Source organism: Macaca fascicularis, chromosome 5, assembly GCF_037993035.2.
Source record: "Macaca fascicularis isolate 582-1 chromosome 5, T2T-MFA8v1.1".
Taxonomy (NCBI): domain Eukaryota; kingdom Metazoa; phylum Chordata; class Mammalia; order Primates; family Cercopithecidae; genus Macaca; species Macaca fascicularis.
This window is the reverse complement of record NC_088379.1, coordinates 192,729,990-192,749,172: the sequence shown is the minus strand read 5'-3', so window position 1 is coordinate 192,749,172 and position 19,183 is coordinate 192,729,990. Positions and strand designations below refer to the sequence as shown.

The window sequence follows — 19,183 nt, the reverse complement described above, 5'->3', positions numbered from 1 at the left end:
GAATAAGGTTGAGTTTGTTTTCACGTGCTTATTGGCCATTTATCTATCTTCTTTGGCGAAATGTCTACTCAAGCCCTATGCCCATTTTAAATGGGTGTATTTATCTTTTGGTTGTCGTGTGTCACTGACTTTGAGTTTAGAGCATCTGCCACTTTTCTATGTTTACTACTGCTTGGAAATCCTTTGTTTTGTCTAGTCAAGCATATATTCAAACATCTATAATCACTTACTGTGCTCTGTGCCTGTGCTGGAAACTAAGTCCAGTAAGACACGTCACCTCGCCTCTGGAGTATGGCAACCGCTTCATCTTTTCCTTCTCCCAAGCCATCTCCCAACTCTGCACCCTAAATAAACTTTCTAAGAAGTGAATTTGATCATGTCACTTACTTGCTTAATCCCTTCTATGCTTCCTTTATTGACCACAAGGCAAAGTCTAACCCTTTAGGATGGGTTACAAAGCCTTCAAAACCGCCCCTTGCCAGGGGCAAAGTTCTCTCTCTGGTCCATTCTCTATTTCCATCTTGGGTAACTTTAGTGGGGTCTTCTAGTTAAATACTCTATCTAATACTTTAATCCCACCAGCAGAATTACAGAAAAAGTTCCTAAATAATGTATTCATTTCTTATCTACGTTTCGAGGCTGCTGAGCCATTCACATTGTTAGCGTGTTAAGTGAAACGTGAAGTCACACAATGCGTGGATACAAACTTCCATGAAGAGGTCAGTGACACATACCGGGCGAGGTAGAATACTGAGTGAGGTAGGTTCCAGCCAGACACCTAAACCGGTTCCCAGACAGAAATGAACCATTGAAGCCCCGTCTCTTAACTCTAGATCCTGAGACAGGTGGACCTCTCTTAAGCCTGTGACCTGAAAAACCAAGTGGTATTATTTTCTTGCCGTTAACAGGGCCTTTAAATGTTCCAACCTCATCTCAGTTTTGCTAAGAAATAAAGAAAGAGCTGGGTGCTCAGGCTTGGGTCAGAGTGTGAGGCACAGTGTGGCCCTTTACAGACAATGCTTGTGGCGACAGGAATTAATGACATTCCTCCAAGAAGGTGATCCACCCAGGTGGCAGAACCGATTCCTGAGACAGGGTCCAGCTCTGTCATCCAGGCTGGCCTGCAGTGGTGTGATCATAGCTCAATGCCGCCTCGAACGTCTGAGCTTGCATGATCCTCCCGCCTCAGCCTCCTGAGTAGCTGGGACTGTAGCTGGGACTATACCTGGCTAATTTTTAATTTTCTTGTAGAGATGGGGTCTTGCTGTTTTGTCCAGGTTTGTCTCAAACTCCTGGCCTCAAGCAATCCTCCCATCTTGGCCTCCCAAAGAGCTGGGATTACAGGCATAAGCCACCAGGCCCAGCCTCAGAACTGGTTCCGTGAAGAAAAACGGTTCCTCTCGAGTGGAGATTCTCCCTCCACCAATCTTTAGAGACTGAGTGTTAGTAAACTAAAGGCAGCTGCAGTTTCCTTAGATACCCCACCAAACAGAATCAGTCTTTGATGTTCAAGGAAGAGGGAACTCACTACTTCACTGTCATATGGCTGAAAATAAATCTAGTATATAAACTTAGAAATATAAAGACTTCCTTTTGAACTTGGGCATGAACTAGATATACGACAAAATCTTGTTTATTTCTATACGTATATATGGACGTATGTATATAGCCATATGACAAAATCTATCTCAAATTACGTATATCTATGTATGCACATATACACACATAAAAAGCAGGGACTATAAAATTCAAAAACAAGCCTGAAGTGGGGTTTATGTTATTTATTGCTGCATAACAAACTAACCCAAAATTAAGTGGCTTGAGGCAATCTTTTTGTACTGTGCATCATTTTGTGAGTTAGCAACTTGGAAAGGGACCAACTCCTGTGGCATCACCTGGGGTGATCAGGGCTAGATGGCTTTTCCAGTCGTCTTCTTCGCTCACAAGCCCAGCACCTCACTGCTCCTTAGCCTCTCTCTCCACATGATTTCTTACCCTCCAGGCCTCTGCCTGTGGCTTGGATTGCACTCAGGAAGGCGGTCTTAGGGTAGTCATGCTTCTCAAATGCCAGTTGGTTTCCAAGACAGCAGCAAACTAGCAGTTGGTTTCCAAGACAGCAAGGCCTCTTATAAACTAAGCCTGGAACTGGCCTAACCATTACAGCGCTATTTACGTTATACTGTGTTCTACTGATCAAAGCAGTCACAAACTCGAGGGGAAGGAAACAGACCCCTACTCTCATTAAGAGAAATAGCAAAGAATTTGCAGGCATCTTTCATCTGCCTAAGTGTAAGATCTATTAAGCACATACACACACTCCATAAAGCTTCCCCTCTACAAAAATATCGCTACCATGCCGAGTCCTCAGCCGTCCGCACACAGATAAGAACGGGGTGCTATTACACATACTGCGTGCGACTTTAACTTTTTTATATGTAATGGTGAGAATAATTAAAATTCCCTCAAGTTTTATTACTTCTTTGACTTGTATATGTGTATTTTAGGACAAACATTTTAAGCTGCACGGAGCACACAGCAAGCTTTTAATAACATGTAACTAAAATCTTAGGAGCATGAAGAATAGTTTATTAATGCCCAGGGGATCATTCTAGTCTAATACCTTCGATTTACTGAAGTCACAAAAGTTATGTTGGCTTGTTTTATGAATATAATTTTAGCCACATGGTAAAGTATAGCTTTGTACAGGTGTCCTCACATGTCTGGTCCACTGACATCTAAGAAATCCAACTCTGGGGTTAGGGAGAGAAGCAAAGGACCTAATAAAAACCACATGTTAACCATTAATGTTCATTTACCAAATCTTGCTTAAACTCTTGTACTCTCAAAGCTAATTTCGTCCAACTGCCTTTTAATTATAGTCTCTTGTTCAGAGTTGCAAATATAATGGCTTTTTAATATGACGTGCACTGTTCTGTGTCCAGTGTAGGATGTAATCATGCAATTTATTCAGTCAGAGCCAGTGCATTAGGTAATTAAAACACAAGCACACACAGATTCCTGCACATGCATATAGCCAGCAAAAAACAATCTGAGAAACAAGAATATTTGTCAACAATATAACAACCTGACAAATTTGCTTTCAGATAGAATTCTGTAAATCCTATGTCCACAAATGTGTATTGTAGCTATGGTGAAATACTGAAGTCAGATATCACTGGGTGAGCTGTGCACATATCACAGGGTATCAAACAAACAACACTGATCTGAAGTAGGAATAGAAGTGATATCACCATCGAACAGTCTTGGTAGATAATGATAATTCTCCATACTGGTGAGCTCTTCATTATTCAAGATGCTGGAAGATGAACAGACCCTCAGTCCCCTGTCTCTTACAGAGAAGGAAGGCAGAAAAGAATGATAATGAGATTTAAGATTATTTTCACTATTATGAAGATGATCAAACAAAATAATTTAAGAACTCTTAGTGGTGATTACTTTTGGGAACTAGGAATAGATGTGTGCCTGTGTTACATGTATATGCACACACAAACACATTTTTTTCTTTTAAGGAGAATATATTAGTCTATTAAAGTTGTTCACTTTTATTCCAGTTTCATTTCAGAGTAATCATATTTTATATAAAAATGAGTAACACTTGCCGGGCGTGGTGGTTCATGGTGGTATTTTTTTTTTTTTTTGAGATGGAGTCTCACACTGTCGCCCGGGCTGGAGTACAGTGGTGCAATTTCTGCTCACTGCAACCTCAGAATCCCAGGTTCAAGTGATTCTCCTGCCTCAGCCTCCCAAGTAGCTAGGATTACAGGCACACACCACCACACCGGGCTAATTTTTGTTTTATTAGTAGAGATGGAGTTTTGCCATGTTGACCAGGCTGGTCTTTCACTCCTGACCTCAGGTGATCTGCCCGCCTTGGACTCCCAAAGTGCTGGGATTACAGGCATGAGCCACCGCGCCTGGCCCAGCACATACATCTTCAATAAACATGGTAAAAAATTTAAAAAACCCTATACGTGTAAGATTCTGTTTGTTGTTTATGGGCTGTGAAGTCAAATGCCAGCTTGAAAACAGAAAAATATTTATTCATTCCTCAGGATTTGGGGTTTGTCAAATGCCAGTGTCTGGAAAGGTGAAAAGCTAGATGAACCGAGACTTTTTTCTGTTTTCTCTGGGTGTGTTCAGGTATCTTGCATTCGTTCTTATTTAAAATACAAATGTGGAGAGCCTGTGTACATTTCTTCTGGAACCATAAACAAAGGATTTCAGGTGACACATCCTCATATATCCTCATTAGCTAACCTCCTTTTCCTTTTTTTTTTTTTTTCCTCCATTGCATCCACATGCTTTCTTCCTCTTACCTTCTTAGCAGTTTTAGGGTTCCTTTTCGGAAGAAAAGTACAAACAAAAACAGCTAGGAAGCTGGCTGAGTAGCATCGTATTCCTCAGGCAGGATTTGACTAAGCCTTGGGATCCGGATACACAAGCATTTTCTCGGATTGCTGTTTCTTACACAGTTAAGCTTTAGAGTTGTTAACAGGGAGTTTTGGACCCTTCAGCTCTAGAAAAGAGCTAAACAGGAACAGCCATCTGAGAACAGCAAGAGGGATGGAGACTGGCTCCCGGTGGAGAGGCTGGTCTACCTTTTAGAAATGCTCACGGTTCAGGAAGAAATATCTCCATCCACCCCTCTTCGTGCCCTGCATCTCGGCTCTCCAGCTTGCAGCCTAAACCCTGCCCCTGACTTCCTCTGGTCTTGAGGGCTGCTATTTACTCCTGCCTTTTGCCTGGTCGTTAGAGGTGCTCTGTTCCAATTCATCTCCGAAGTAGAAACCCACAGAAGAGCGAATCAAACACAATGCTACCAAAGCAAAACGAGCTGAGAATATGCTCTGTCATCTTGACCAAATACCAAATTCCCATCCCAAGTTCTAAACTCACGCGTTTGGTTTGGAGGAAATGCCACACTTACAAATGGATTACTTAACCAATGGTCCTCACTCAGTACCCACATTCCTGTAAAAATGATACTAGAAATTCTAGACCAAATTAAGAAATAATTTCCATAGTCCATAGTAGCAATTAGCTCATACCGACGTCAAAATGTAAGCCTTTGATTTTTTTACTTGTTTTAAAGACATATTTTAGACTTTGGCATTTTAAAAATCAAGATTAATCTTAAGTTGGATACATTTACTTAGTGTGGTATTGTTATTACCTGAAAAGCCATTATATTAATGGTATGCTTAGCATCACCTCCACTGATGTCTTAAATCTTAAAATCAAATAATTATGGTTATTTTAATTATACCTGATTATCACATTAATTCTGGGGGAAACATGCATGATGGCTGCATATTTTTGGCCATTATGCGGTGATTCCAATCAGGGATTCACTTAATACTGATAAAAATGAGTTAATCCCTACATTAGATTTTATTTTTACCAGCTACTTTCCGACAATTTCTCCCTTTATCCATGTGTAACTGCTTTCTCTGAATTTCCTTCCACAGCAAGTAAATACACCAGATCCCGTCTCATCTGTTAGTAACAAGAAACTTGCTCTTACTCTGTGGCTTGCCTCCAGCTGTGGCCCTGTCCCTGAAGGACACTTGCACATTTGCTGTTGAACAAAAGTGGCATGAATTATGCAGCCCGTTTGCCCTTAATGAACATTTAAGTTATGGGTTTATTACTATTAAAAATACTATTCAGTCAATGTTCTTGAACAGATCCCTTTGTACATTAGTGCAAATAACCCTCAGTACCTCAGAATGTGACTTTATTTGAAGGTAGGGTCTTTACAGAGGTCCTCAAGTTAACATGAGGTCATCAGCATGGGTGATAATCCCACACGACTGGTATCCTTGTTCGGACACAGGCACAGAGGGAAGGAATGTGGGGATACAGGGTGAACGCCATGTGAACACGAGACAGTCACCTAAAGCCAAAAGGGGAAGCCTGGGCCAGTCCTTCCCTCCCAGCTTCAGAAGGAACCAGCCCTGCCAACACCTGGGTTTTGGACCTCTAGCCTCTGGAACTGAGACAATACATTTCTGCTAAGTCACCTAGCTTGGGGGTACTACTATGCCAGCTCTATAAACGAATATAGCAGACTTTACAATATTTATTTCCAAACTGGCTGTGACAATGTATACCTTCCCCAACGGCACATAAGCCTAACTTCCCACCATACCTTACCTACACCGAACATCAGTCTGTTCAGTTTTGCTAAATTTTAAGAACAAATAAATGGTATCTCTTTTCAATGCAGACTCTTTGATTTTTTAAAATACAGACTTGGCATATTTCTGAAGTTTCGTATTCTTTAGTTGTAAAATATCTAAAATGGATTCAAATGGACTAACGCTATCAAATAATCGCTCACATCTAACCGTATGAGTTCCATATAGTTTGATACAGTGGTAAAAAGAAAACAAAAATTAGAATGAAACAGAGATGACTTTAAAAAATGTTTAATGACTCATTCATTTATTGACTATCTACTGCAAATTTTTCATTCTCTAGGACAATGACATGTACCATGAAGAATATTTTTATTTTTTACTTTTTTAAAAAGATGGGCTCTTGCTGTTATCCAGTCTGGAGTCCAGTGGTGCAATCACAGCTTACTGTAGCCTCAAACTATCCTCCTGCTTCAGCCTCCTGAGTAGCTGGGAACACAGGTGTGTGCAACCAGGCCTAGCTAAGTTTAAAAGTGTTGGGGGAGCTGGGCGCAGTGGCTCACATCTGTAATCCCAGCACTTTGGGAGGCCGAGGTGGGTGGATCACTGGAGGTCAGGAGTTTGAGACGAGCCTGGCCAACATGGTCCCAGCACTTTGGGAGGCCAAAGTGGGCAGATCATCTGAGGTGAGGAGTTCAAGACCAGCCTGGCCAAAATGGTGAAACCCCATCTCTACAAAAAATACAAAAATTAGCCAGATGTGGTGGTGTATGCCTGTAGTCCCAGCTACTCAGGAGGCTGAGGCAGGAGAATCCCTTGAATCCGGGAGGCAGAGGTTGCAGTGAGCCGAGATCACGCCACTGCACTCCAGCCTGGGTGACAGAGCCAGATGCCTACTAAAAATAAAAATAAAAAAAAAAACCAAATAAAAACAATTTTTTTTTTTTTTTGCAGAGACAAGATCTCACTATGTTACCCAGGCTGGTCTGGAACTCCTGGCCTCAAGCTATCCTCCCGCTTTGGCCTCCCAACAAAGTATTAGGATTACAGGCGTCAGTCACTATGCCTGGCTGAAGTATTTATTTAAAAGGCAAAAACTAAGAAATGAAAACTACACAATTAAAACTCAAAGTTATTTTCATATTTATAGTACATGAAAATAAGTCTTATATCTAATAATCCAACAGATACTATATTAAAGGTCATGCTTTTGAAGTCAATTTATCACTGACCTTCCTGTTGGAAGCACATTTTAAGAATACAAAGTTCTAAATAAAACAAAAAAGAAAAAAAATACACCATGTTCTCAAAACGGTATCACAAAGTGTGGGAGCATCTTAGAAACACCAAATTATAACCGCTTTTGGGGCTGCAATATTGATTTAAAAATTCCGTCCTAGAAACAATAATCAAGAGGCCGATTTGGCCGGGCGCGGTGGCTCAAGCCTGTAATCCCAGCACTTTGGGAGGCCGAGACGGGCGGATCACGAGGTCAGGAGATTGAGACCGTCCTGGCAAACACGGTGAAACCCCGTCTCTATTAAATACAAAAAACTAGCCGGGCGAGGTGGCGGGCGCCTGTAGTCCCAGCTACTTGGGAAGCTGAGGCCGGAGAATGGCGTGAACCCGGGAGGCGGAGCTTGCAGTGAGCTGAGATCCGGCCACTGCACTCCAGCCTGGGCCACAGAGCGAGACTCCGTCTCAAAAAACAAACAAACAAAAAAAAAAAGAGGCCGATTTGTCACTGATCACTGATCACTCTTCTGCCTATCCTGTTGGAGGACCACTCTCCGTCTTGTTCATTCTTGTTCGTATTTGCATGCGTTAGGATGTGGGCTTTCAGGTTGTTTGACTGAGTAAACCTCCTGTTACAGCCTTCAAAGGGACACACGAACCGTTTCTCCCCCGTGTGGATGCGTACATGCGTACGCAAATTGAAGTCCAGGGAGAAGCGCTTTCCGCACCCTTCAAAAGTGCACTGAAACGGTTTTTCTCCGGTGTGAACCAGGAAATGTCTTTTTAGTTTCGAGCTCTCGACGAAGGCCTTCCCGCATTCTGCACAGATGTGGTCTCGGGGACCATGAGTGAGGAGATGCTTTTTCAGGGCAGCTCTGTTCCTCAACTTCTTACCGCATCCACTCTGAGGACAGGCGATTGCACTCAGACTGTCATATTCTTTACTTACGGGGGGCTTCTTTCTAGCAAATTCTGCGAGCTGTTTTCGATCTGAGAGGTCAATGCCAGGTATTCCTCCAGGCGGAAGCTTCTCGCCTGTCACGTACTCAGAACACTCGAGCGAATTCTCTCCAACTATCTTTTGAGGAAGCTCTTTCTTTGCCCCTTTTTTCATGTATTGCAAAGAACATTCAAGAAGGGAGCTTGCTTCGAGAACCTTTTGAGAAAGCTGTTGTTCTGATCCTTTCTTTAGGTATTCCAAGGACTCAAAAAGTGAGTCCTCTTCCAGGATGGGTTGAGAAAACTCACCCCTTATGATGCATTCTATGTAACAGTCTGAGAAATCGTCCTCTCCAACAGCCTGAGGGCCAAGCTCATGGCACACGTGGTCATCACCGAAGGCCCACACGGCGCCCACAGGCTCCATTTCCGCCTGCAGGTCTTGGCTTGCCTTGCCTGGCCCGGGCTTAGCCCTGCCGGGGGCTCTTCCACCCAGGCCTTTCTGGCGTCTCGTCTTGGCCCGTTTCTTCAGTTGCTGGTTCATGTTTTCCTGACTGTGTCCTTCTTGAAGGTTTACACCAGGATGTATCAACCACCTCCAGGGAGTAGTGATCTGAGTAAGCTGTCTTCAGCAAACACCTGCTTTATGATAATAACCTTTAGTTAAAATAGATTCCAGTATCAGAGCTACTGTCAAAAAATGACCTAGGAGTCATTATTTCCAATAATACATTTCCATCTTCTCTGATAAACTAACCAACAGACCGAGAATGAGCTCTGTGTAAGACACGAGTCATAAACAGATCTTATCTAGGTGTTCCCACAAGTTATCGGAACCCTCTATATCTAATTGCTCACCTGACATGCATTGGTCAGGACCATGTGCTAGCTCTACTTTAGGCTACACAGTTTGTGATACATCAGTAAACAGGCACACAAACATCTATGCCTCCATGGACTAGACATACTCATGAGTATAGAAAATAAGCAATGTATGCCACGTGTTAGAAGGTGACTAAGTGTGAAAGAGTAAGCAAAGGGACTGGTAGGAAACAGAAGCCTGAGATATTAAATAGGGCACTTGGGCAAACCTTCACTGGGGTGGTAAGTGGCAGTTCGTTAAAAGCCTGAAGCGGGTAAGGGAGCAAAATATTGTCTTCTTTCTTTTCCTTTTTTTTTCTTTTTGAGACGGAGTCTCACTCTGTCGCCCAGGCTGGAGTACAGTGGCGCGATCTCAGCTCGTTGTAACCTCCACCTCCTGGGTTCAAGTGATTCTCCTTGCCTCAGCCTCCTGAGTAGCTGGGATTACAGGCGCATGCCACCACACCTGGTTACCCTTTCTATTTTTAGTAGAGACGGGTTTTCACCATGTTGGTCAGGCTGGTCTCAAACTCCTGACCTCGTGATCCGCCCGCCTTGGCCTCCCCAAGTGCTGGGATTACAGGCGTGAGCCACCGCACCTGGCCCTATTCTTGTTTTCTTATGTAATACTGTTATGAAATTCAAATTAAATAATGCATGCGAAGTGCTTAGCACAGATTATGGTGCACAGCAAATGCTGACTGCGATGTGAGCTCGTGTTATTTTATTACCTTTTCATTCATTCTACAAGTAATATGTTGGATCCTGCTACATGCCAGGTTCTTTCTAGACCAGGGTGGTAAACCTTTTCTGCAAAGGGCCAGATTTTAGCTTTGTGGGTCCTGTGGTGTCTGTTGAAACTATTCAGCTTTGCCGCTGTACTGGAGCACAGAAGCAGTCAGGTAACACACAAAGGAATGAGGTTGGCTGTGTTCCAATAGAACAGGGAGACTGGCCCATGGCCATTGTGTGCCCACTCATTGTTCTAGAAGACGGGGATCCAGGGAATAAGACACATGAAATTCATGGTGCTCCCACCTTTTAGGAATTCATGCCAAAATAAAGGCACAGGGTAGCTTGGCCCTGAAGAGTTTCCCATCATTTCCTTAAAAATCTAACAGCAATGACATTATAAAAGGTATAGCATGAATATGTTATTGCTTCTATTACGAAAGTCTCTTGCATAATGTTACAACTGTATGCCTGATAAAAGATCTCCCTGTTTATCATCCTCGTGTCTTTCTGTAGGAAGAAAAATTATATGTTTCTAAAAAAGAGGCAGAGGTAAAAGTTGTCGGATGACGATTAACAGCTTGAAAATACTTAAGAAAACAAAACAGAACAAAACACCTCAACAGAAGCATGTCATTTACTTTTGGTAAAAAGCAAATACATATAATAAAAACAAAATGTGTTCCAACTGTAAGGGAAGAGTTTAAGATTTCTTAAAATGTATTAAAAATATGTAATATATATGTTAAATGCTACTAATACTATTATTTTTGGTGTATTTTATTTTATTTTGAGATGGAGTTTTGCTCTTGCTGCCTAGGCTGGAGTGCAGTGGCACGATCTCAGCTCACTGCAACCTCCGCCTCCCGGGTTCAAGTGATTCTCCTGCCTCAGCCTCCTGAGCAGCTAGGATTATAGACAGGCGCCCGCCACCACGCCCAGCTAATTTGTATATTTTTTAGTAGATACAGGATTTCATCATGTTGACCAGGCTGGTCTCAAACTCCTGACCTCAGGTGATCTGCTCACCTCAGCCTCCCAAAGTGCTGGGATTACAGGTGTGAGCCACGGCGCCCAGTCTGTGTCCTTTAAAAAGGTGAAATTAGGGCTGGGTGCGGTGACTCACGCCTGTAATGCCAGCACTTTGGGAGCACAAGGCTGGCGGATCACCTGAGGTCAGGAGTTTAAGACCAGCCTGGCCAACATGGCGAAACCCTGTCTCTACCAAAAATACAAGAAATTAACTGGATGTGGTGGTGCACACCTGTAATCCCAGCTACTCCAGAGGCTGAGGCAGGAGATCACTTGAGCCTGGAAGGCGGAGGAGGCAGTGAGCCAAGATTGTGCCACTGCACTCCAGCCTGGACAATAGGGAGACTCTCTCTTAAAAAAAAAAAAAGAAAAGAAAAAAGAAAAAAAATAAAAATAAAAAGATGAAATTAACCAGGGAGATTTGAAAGTATTTATGAAGCACAATATTAGCACCTTTGGAGAGTAATTACTAGGATGAAACACAGAGCTGCCCTCCCCAGTTAGTCCATTTAAAAAACAGCTTGTGCATCTCAAATCTGAAAATCCAAGATCTGAAAGCCTCAAAGTATGAAATCTTTATGAGTGCCACCATGACACTTGAAGGAAATTCTCATTGGAGCATTTTGGATTTTGAATTTTCGGACTTGGGATGCTCATGTTGGGTATTTTGCAAATACTCAAACATTCAAAAAAATCTGATGTCCATACTACTTCTGGTCCCAAGCATTTTGGATAAAAAGTGCTCAACCTGTAACTGTAATTGACTGCTGCTTTTCTCTCCAAGTTCACCTCTTGCCTTCTCTAGCTCTTGTATTTCACTATTCAGACATAATAAACTTTCTCCAATAAAGCGTCAGATCAGTCCATTACAAATGTTCTTTTTTCTCACGAAAATACTGCCCATCCTCCAACACACACACAGAGGCTTGCTTCCCACCCATACTTCAGATGTGGAAGCATCACCTCCTCAGGCAGGCTTCCCTGGATTCTTCACTCAGTTGAGTCCCAGAGCTAAGTGTTCCCCTAGCTCCCTATTTCACACTCATCAGAGCTCTGGTGTCCCTTGCTTAAAGTCTGTCTTACCTGCTAGACTGTGAGCTCTACGACAGCGAAGGCCTCTTCCGTTCTGTTCACACAGGCTCCAGCCTCAGTACATTTGTCTAGTGAGATGAAATCATGAGTATGCATTAGTCATTGTGCTGTTGATCTCTGATTTAACAACCCTATACAATTACTTTACTAGGAATTTAGTTGAGAGTTTAGGCAACTTAATGTAGAAGTTTCAAAAAAGCTGGCTGTTAATGATGCAAGGTGTTACACAGAAAGGAACTTCCTAAGGCCAGGCATGGTGGCTCATGCCTGTAATCCCGGCACTTTGGGAGGCTGAGGTGGGCGGATCCCTTGAGCCCAGGAGTTGGCGACCAGCCTCAGCAAAATGGTGAAACTCCATCTTTACAAAAAAAAAAAAAAAAAAAAAACACCAAACACACAAACATACAAAAAAACATGAGTCTAATCAGACTACGCCTACACTTCAGCTCAGCGATGGTTAGGTCTGAATTCCCAAGGGAGGTGGTGAGTGGGGTGGGCTTGCCAAATGCGCTGGTGGTCCCAGCTCTTCAGGAGGCTGACGGGGGAGAATCGCTGGAGCCTGGGAGGCAGGGGTTGCAGTGAGCTGAGATCACATCACTGCACCCCAACCTGGGTGACAGAATGAGACCTTGTCTTAGAAAAAAAAAAGGCATCTCCTAAGAGAGTGTTTTCTTTATGAATTTACCAAGATTCAAGTATGGTCCTCACCTGTCTAAGCTAAATTCTTACTTGTCAGATCTCTGAGCATTATGCTATTTCTCATAGCAATAGACAAGCTTGTGAGGATGACATATAAAATTGAAATGGTAATTTATTAATTTATAAGAAAACTATTTATATGGCAAGCCAATTTCTGTCAGCAGAAAAAACTAGTCATGTATCACTCAAAGACAGGAATATGTTCTGAGAAATGTATCTTTAGGTTGCTGTGTCATCTGTGAACATCAGAGTGCAGCTGCGCAGACCTGAATGGCGTAGCCTGCGACACACCCAGGTGACACGGTAGGGCCCGTTGCTCCTAGGCGGAAAATCTGCACAGCAGGTTCCAGTTCCGAGTACTGCAGGCCACTGTAACACAACAGTAAGTACTTGTGCATATAAACATATCTAAATAGAAGAAATACTACACAGAAGATAAAAAGTAGTGCACCTGTGTAGGTACATTTCCATAATGGAGCTCACAGTGCCGGCAGTGGCTCTGGGTGAGTCAGTCAGTGAGTGCTGAGTGAATGAAGGCCTGGGCCACCACTGTAGACAACGGTAGACTTTATAAGCACTGCACACTTACGCAAATTTTAAAACTTATTTAAAAATGTGTCTTTCTTGAATAATAAATTAACCTTAGCTTACTGTAACTTTTTAAATTTATTTATTTATATATTTATTTAGAGACAGAATTTCCCTCTTGTTGCCCAGGCTGGAGTGCAATAGTGTGATCTTGGCTCACCGCAACCTCCACCTCCCGGGTCCAACCGATTCTCCCACCTCAGCCTCCTGAGTAGCTGGGATTACAGGCATGCGCCACCACGCCCAGCTAATTTTGTATTTTTAGTAGAGATGGGGTTTCTCCATGTTGGTCAGGCCGGTCTGGAACTACCGACCTCAGGCGATCCGCCCGCCATGGCCTCCCAAAGTGCTGGGATTACAGGCGTGAGCCACCGCGCCCGGACTCTTTTTAACTTTATAAACTTTAAAATGTGCAAACTTCCTCTTTTGTAATAACACTTACCTTAAAACACAAACACATTTTTTCAGCTGTACAAAAATATTTTTTATGTTATTTTATACGATTTTGTCTGTTCAAATTTTTTTAGCCTTTAAAAACTTTTACGTTAAAAACCAAGAGACAAACACACACAGCAGCCTAGGCCTACACAAATTCAGGATCATAAGATGTCACTAGGGGATAGGAACTTTTCAGCTCTTTTATAATCTTATGGGACCACAGTGCATGGGGTTGCCCATTGACTGAAACGTCCTTACGTGGAACTTGACTGTACATGGAAAATATACCGGTAAAAGCAGATGTGGACAAAATCTTCATATTAAATCAACACTTAATTTTCTATTTCGCAAACTGGGGCACAAGTACTTCCAGGGGCACATCCTTTACTTATTCAATCATTTGACAAACATTTAGTAGCAAACATTGTTCTAGGTGCTGAATTTAGGGAAAAAGATACAAAGTTCCTCGTTAACACACAGTTTGGTGTGGGACCGGCATTAAGAGTCAAATAAAAAAACTTCAGATTGAGAAAAACGCTATTAAAAAGCGTGGCGGGGTGGGGAGAGGTGGCTCACGCTTGTAATCCCAGCACTTTGGGAGGTCGAGGCGGGGCGGATCATGAGGTCAGGAGATCTAGACCAGCCTGGCCAACATGGTGAAACCCCGACTCTACTAAAAATAAAGAAAAAGTAGCCGGGCGTGGTGGCGGAGGTTGCAGTGAGCGGAGATCGCGCCATTGCACTCCAGCCTGGGCGACAAGCAAAACTCTGTCTCAATAAAAAGGAAGAGAATGAGAGGGGAGGTAACCGAGCACGCCATCTTGATCCTGAATGTCTGGAAAAGGCCCCCAAAGAGGGACCACCGGAGCCAGATGCGGGCAGGAGCAAACGTGCCCGGCGGTGGGAAGAGACCAGCGACGGCTGCTGGTTCCAGGCTCCCGGCGGCTCCCGGGGCCTGCGGGGGAAGGAGGCCACGCTCAATGCTCCCTGCAGACACGGCGGGCAGGAAGGTGGGGGCTGGGACGCGGCCCAGGCGGCGGGGCTGACTGTGGGCCCCGGGACCATTTGCATTTCATTCCAGGACCCATGGAAACCATTACAGCGTTTCCAACAAGGGAACTGCACGCTTTCTTAGGTTAAAAGATGGGCCGGGCAGCTGCATGGAGAATGGATTTGGGGAGAACAGAAAAGGGTATTAGATTTGGGCATCCCGGGAAGGGCTGCTAGTGGTTTGGAGCAGACGGTGGCAGAGGAGACGAAATGCAGGGAGAGCGGGAAAGCAGAAGAACCACCCCCTGCCTCCAGCTCGCTGGTGGATTGGATGAAGGGCGGACGGGAAACAGGAATCAAGAAAGAGTCTCGCTGGGCGCGGTGGCTCACGCCTGTAATCCCAGCACTTTGGGAGGCTGAGGTGGGCGGATCTCCTGAGGTCAGGAGTTCGAGACCAGCCTGACCAACATGATGAAACCCCATCTCGCACTCCAGCCTGGCAACAGAGCGAGACTGTCTCAAAAACAAACAAACAAACAAAAAACAACAAAAAAAGGAGTCTCCTAGGTCTTTTGCTAGAGTAATTTGAGTGGAGCGTATTGCCATCTCCAGAGATAAGTGGAGAAGAAAGGGAAGAGACTGGTATCTTGATCACAATATAAGCATGTCAATATAAAAAAGACCTAGCCAGATATTGTAAAGAAACATATTTACAGGAAGTTTTGAAACAAAATAAAAAATGCAATTTAGGAAATCACCGCCAGACACTCGCCTTATTGAGAGTGTATTACTTCTCCCATCTGCCCGTTTTCAAAGTTTGAGGCCAGTGGCCAGCCAGTGGCCAGCCACGGGTCACCGCTGGGCGAAGGCTAGAAGTCTCCCGGCGAGGCCGGCTCTCCTGGTCCCAGAATGAGAACACGCTTCCCCTCCGTGACTTTCTAACCCTTTTGACGCACACATTCCAAGTAGTGATCTACACATCCCCCTTTTCCCCACTGGAAAAAAGTTCCACGAGACAAGACTCACCCCTGTTACCGCGAAGCGCTCTGCTATTTTCAATGCCAACTCCTTCCAAACGTAAAACAAAGGAGAAACTGCAGTGGAAACGTGGACTGCCCTGCGCCCCCTCCCAAGACCCACCCTCCAGACTGACGCGGTCTAATCAGGCTACGCCAACCCCTCAGCTCCGCCAGGGTTAGGGAGGGCGTGGCCCGCCCCGCCCCGGGGCACCGCCCTGGAGCCCCCTGGCCCGCGCGCTCACCTTCTGCCGGGAGCCGCCTGGCACCGGGGCGGCGCGCTCACTCTCAGCCCGGGGCCCCCAGGCACCCGGCCCGCACGCAAACCCTCAGCCCGGGGCCCCCGGTCCCCGCGTTCACCCCTCAGCCCGGCCGCCGGGCACTGCGCATCCGCCACGTGGCAGCGCCTCCCGAGCCCAGACACCCCGCATTAGCACGTGGTGAACACTCAATAAATGTCTGTTGAACAAATACGCGTAGGTGTAATCACATTTACGCTTTTAGGCCGGACGCGGTGGCTCACGCCTGTCGTCGTCCCAGCACTTTGGGAGGCCGAGGCCGGGGCGGGGGGGCGGGGAGTCACCTGAGGTCAGGAGTTCGAGACCAGCCTGGCCAACATGGCGAAACCCCCGTCTCTACCAAAAAATACAAAAATTAGCCGGACATGATGGTGTGCGCCTGTAATCCCAGCTATTCGGGAGGCTGAGGCAGGAGAATCGCTTGAACCCGGGAGGCGGAGGTTGCAGTGAGCCCAGATCGTGCCACTGCACTCCAGCCTGGGTGATAGGGCGAGACTCCGTCTCAATAAAGAACAAAACAAAACATTAACGCTCTTGCAGGTCGGGGAAGTGAAAATCAAGCGGTGGAGGTAGTTTTCACCCCCAGAAATAGAGGTTGACTCAAACGTACACCCCCACACCTTTCCCACCCTGTCCTACCTCCAGTCGCAGATAAAGTATTACTGCGTCTTTGTTTTCTTTTTCCTTTTCCTGTCCATTAATGTGACTGTACTGCTAAAGGCAACACAACTCACTCAGAACGCAGCGGTCAGTCACTGCCCACCATTGGCTACAGTCTAGTGAAATGTAATAGTTCGGGTAAGTACACCCATACCATTAGAACAAAACCCAGACCGATATTTAAAAACCTCCTAAACGTTGACTTGAAGCTTTTCTGCATATATATCTGGGGGCAGTTCTCCACCGTTTTTTTGTTTGTTTGTTTGTTTTAAGTCTATTTCTGAATAAGCTTCAATTTTGAAGTTGGCCAATAAAATATAATTTTCTTTCTTTTTGTTTTTGTTTTCTTTTTTGAGACGGAGTCTTTCTCTGTCGCCCACGCTGGAGTGCAATGGCACGGTCTCAGCTCACTGCAACCTCTGCCTCCTGGGTTCAAGTGATTCTCCTGCCTCAGCCTCCCGAGTAGCTGGGATTACAGGCATGCACCACCAAGCCCGGCTAATTTTGTATTTTTAGTGGAGACGGGGTTTCTCCATGTTGGTCAGGCTGGTCTCAAACTCCGACCTCAGGTGATCCACCCGTCTCGGCCTCCCAAAGTGCTGGGATTACAGGCGTGAGACACTGCGCATGGCCAATAAAATATAATTTTCAATTAAGGATATATTTATTTTTCCCTGATCTCTTCTAGTAGGCATAGCAGGACCCCTCCATTTGAAATCCGATTTCAATAGAGCTTCCTTAGTTCCTTACCTTAGAATATATTATTTACAGACAAGGGTCAGAAGGCCCGTTTACCAGTCAGAACGACTGCCCTCAACTTCCCTCCTCCTGTCTCTATGGCGCCTTGCTGTGGTCTCTTTAGAAACTACAGGGGCAAATTCTCAGATCAGGTTTCCACCAACCTTTTTTTTTTCCCTTAGAGATAAAAATGTTAACATTTGTGTTTCAATAAGAAATACTTAAATGAACCGAAGAATCTTGAACAGAACCTTCTTTGTAAGCCTTTAAGTGACGACGTCTTTGAAAGCCCTTTTCCTCACTAGATGGAAATACACACACTTAGTGCAAGGAGAGGATCCTTTCTTTGGGTTATCAGAAACCACCCTTTATCACTCCCTTAACCATTCACACAGGGCATGCCATCAACTAGATTGACTTATAATCCCCTCCGCTACCACTGATTCCATTTAGTCGCTTGGGTGTGGCTCTGTTTGAGAATTAGAGACAGCATGTTTAGAAAATCTAATTTAACATTTCACATTCCACCTTTTCCATAGATTATTTTTGCTGCCATTATCATTTAGCTTTCCTTTCCGTGGGCCTGAAGAAGTAAACCAAAACGAATGAACTCATCTGTTGTGATATGAACTCAGCTCCAAGGAAATTTAATTTATCCTAAATGAGCTCGAGAACCAATTAAACTGTGAAACAGAAGTGGGCTGTCTCTTGAAATTGACCACAAAGAGGGTGTGCATAGAAAAAATGTTGTCGATTGCTGGAATTTTAGTCATAGTGATTCTTCTGCCAGTACCATCCTGGTCACTTAAAAAACTTGTATTTCGACCATTTTATCTGTGTTACAAATCAATATTTTCCTTAAAACCCTTAAAATGCAAAAACTGTAAATATGCATTAATTCACTCTGTAGAGATTTGAGTTTCTCCCCTAGACAGACAAAGGTTCTAGGCCCCAGTGGATAAGTATTCCTGGCCTCCTGGGGTTTGAATGCGGAATGGCCGGGTCAGAACAGCAGGGTAAGAACTAGATTGAGGTGAGTAACTCACTGGTCTGCAGCAAATTTGAGGGGTGCGGAAAAAAATAAAAACAAACCCTCGGTATTCAGTGTTAGTAATATTTTAACCTGGCATGTAAAAGAATCAAAATCAATGCAAAAATTTATGGTGAACAAAATATCCACATTATAAATAAAGACAGAGTCAGAGGATACCAGCCAAATAATCACGCTGGTAAATGTCACAATGCAGCTGTTAGTAGCACGATGAAGGAGAGGTGTGCGGTGCTATGGGAGCCACATAGGAGAGCCCGGAAGTTAGGGAAGGTTTCCCTGATCAGCAGGACTCAGCGTGGAGGGCAGAGGCTCCCCAACAGGAGAGGGAATAGTTATGGAAGGACCTGAGAGATGAGTGGAGGCCAGTGTGGAGAGGCCATGCAGGCCCAGATTCTGGGACCCTGTAGACCATGGGAAGAACTTCAGTCTTCAGTCCAGGAGCCCTGGGAACGGAATATTATAAGAAAACATGCCTTATCTATAAATGCTTATTAACCCTAAACTTGTAAAACATTATTTCATTATTAGAGCTTCAGTTTATTTCTATTTGATTTAGCTAATATTAATTGAATACATGCACAGTCTCATTTTATCTTGAAATCAAATTTCTAAAATGGTCATTATTATTATTATTATTATTATTTCATTTGC

The 19,183-nt window shown here is 44.2% G+C and overlaps 1 protein-coding gene across 5 annotated transcripts; it reads right to left on the bottom strand.

Annotated features, from left to right (window-relative positions):
• Positions 1 to 6,436: 6,436 nt before the first annotated feature.
• ZFP42 (ZFP42 zinc finger protein) lies at positions 6,437 to 15,864 on the bottom strand. 5 transcript variants are annotated; one of them, XM_065545787.1, is made up of 5 exons: positions 15,795 to 15,864; positions 13,019 to 13,121; positions 12,045 to 12,121; positions 7,894 to 8,978; positions 6,437 to 7,577 (listed from the first exon to the last, which is right to left on the bottom strand). In XM_065545787.1, the coding sequence occupies exon 4, from the start codon at positions 8,878 to 8,880 to the stop codon at positions 7,903 to 7,905; it is 978 nt and encodes a 325-aa protein (XP_065401859.1). In that variant the 5' UTR covers positions 8,881 to 8,978; positions 12,045 to 12,121; positions 13,019 to 13,121; positions 15,795 to 15,864; the 3' UTR covers positions 6,437 to 7,577; positions 7,894 to 7,902. The 5 variants fall into 5 exon arrangements, with proteins under 5 accessions (XP_065401859.1, XP_065401861.1, XP_065401862.1 ...); XM_065545789.1 differs by having other exon boundaries at positions 7,894 to 8,975; XM_065545790.1 differs by lacking the exon at positions 13,019 to 13,121 and having other exon boundaries at positions 7,894 to 8,993.
• Between the last annotated feature and the right edge of the window lie 3,319 nt (positions 15,865 to 19,183).

Bases quoted from the DNA above. Each gene is read 5' to 3' on its own strand.
- ZFP42 (XM_065545787.1), bottom strand. From the start codon at position 8,880: ATGAACCAGCAACTGAAGAAACGGGCCAAGACGAGACGCCAGAAAGGC.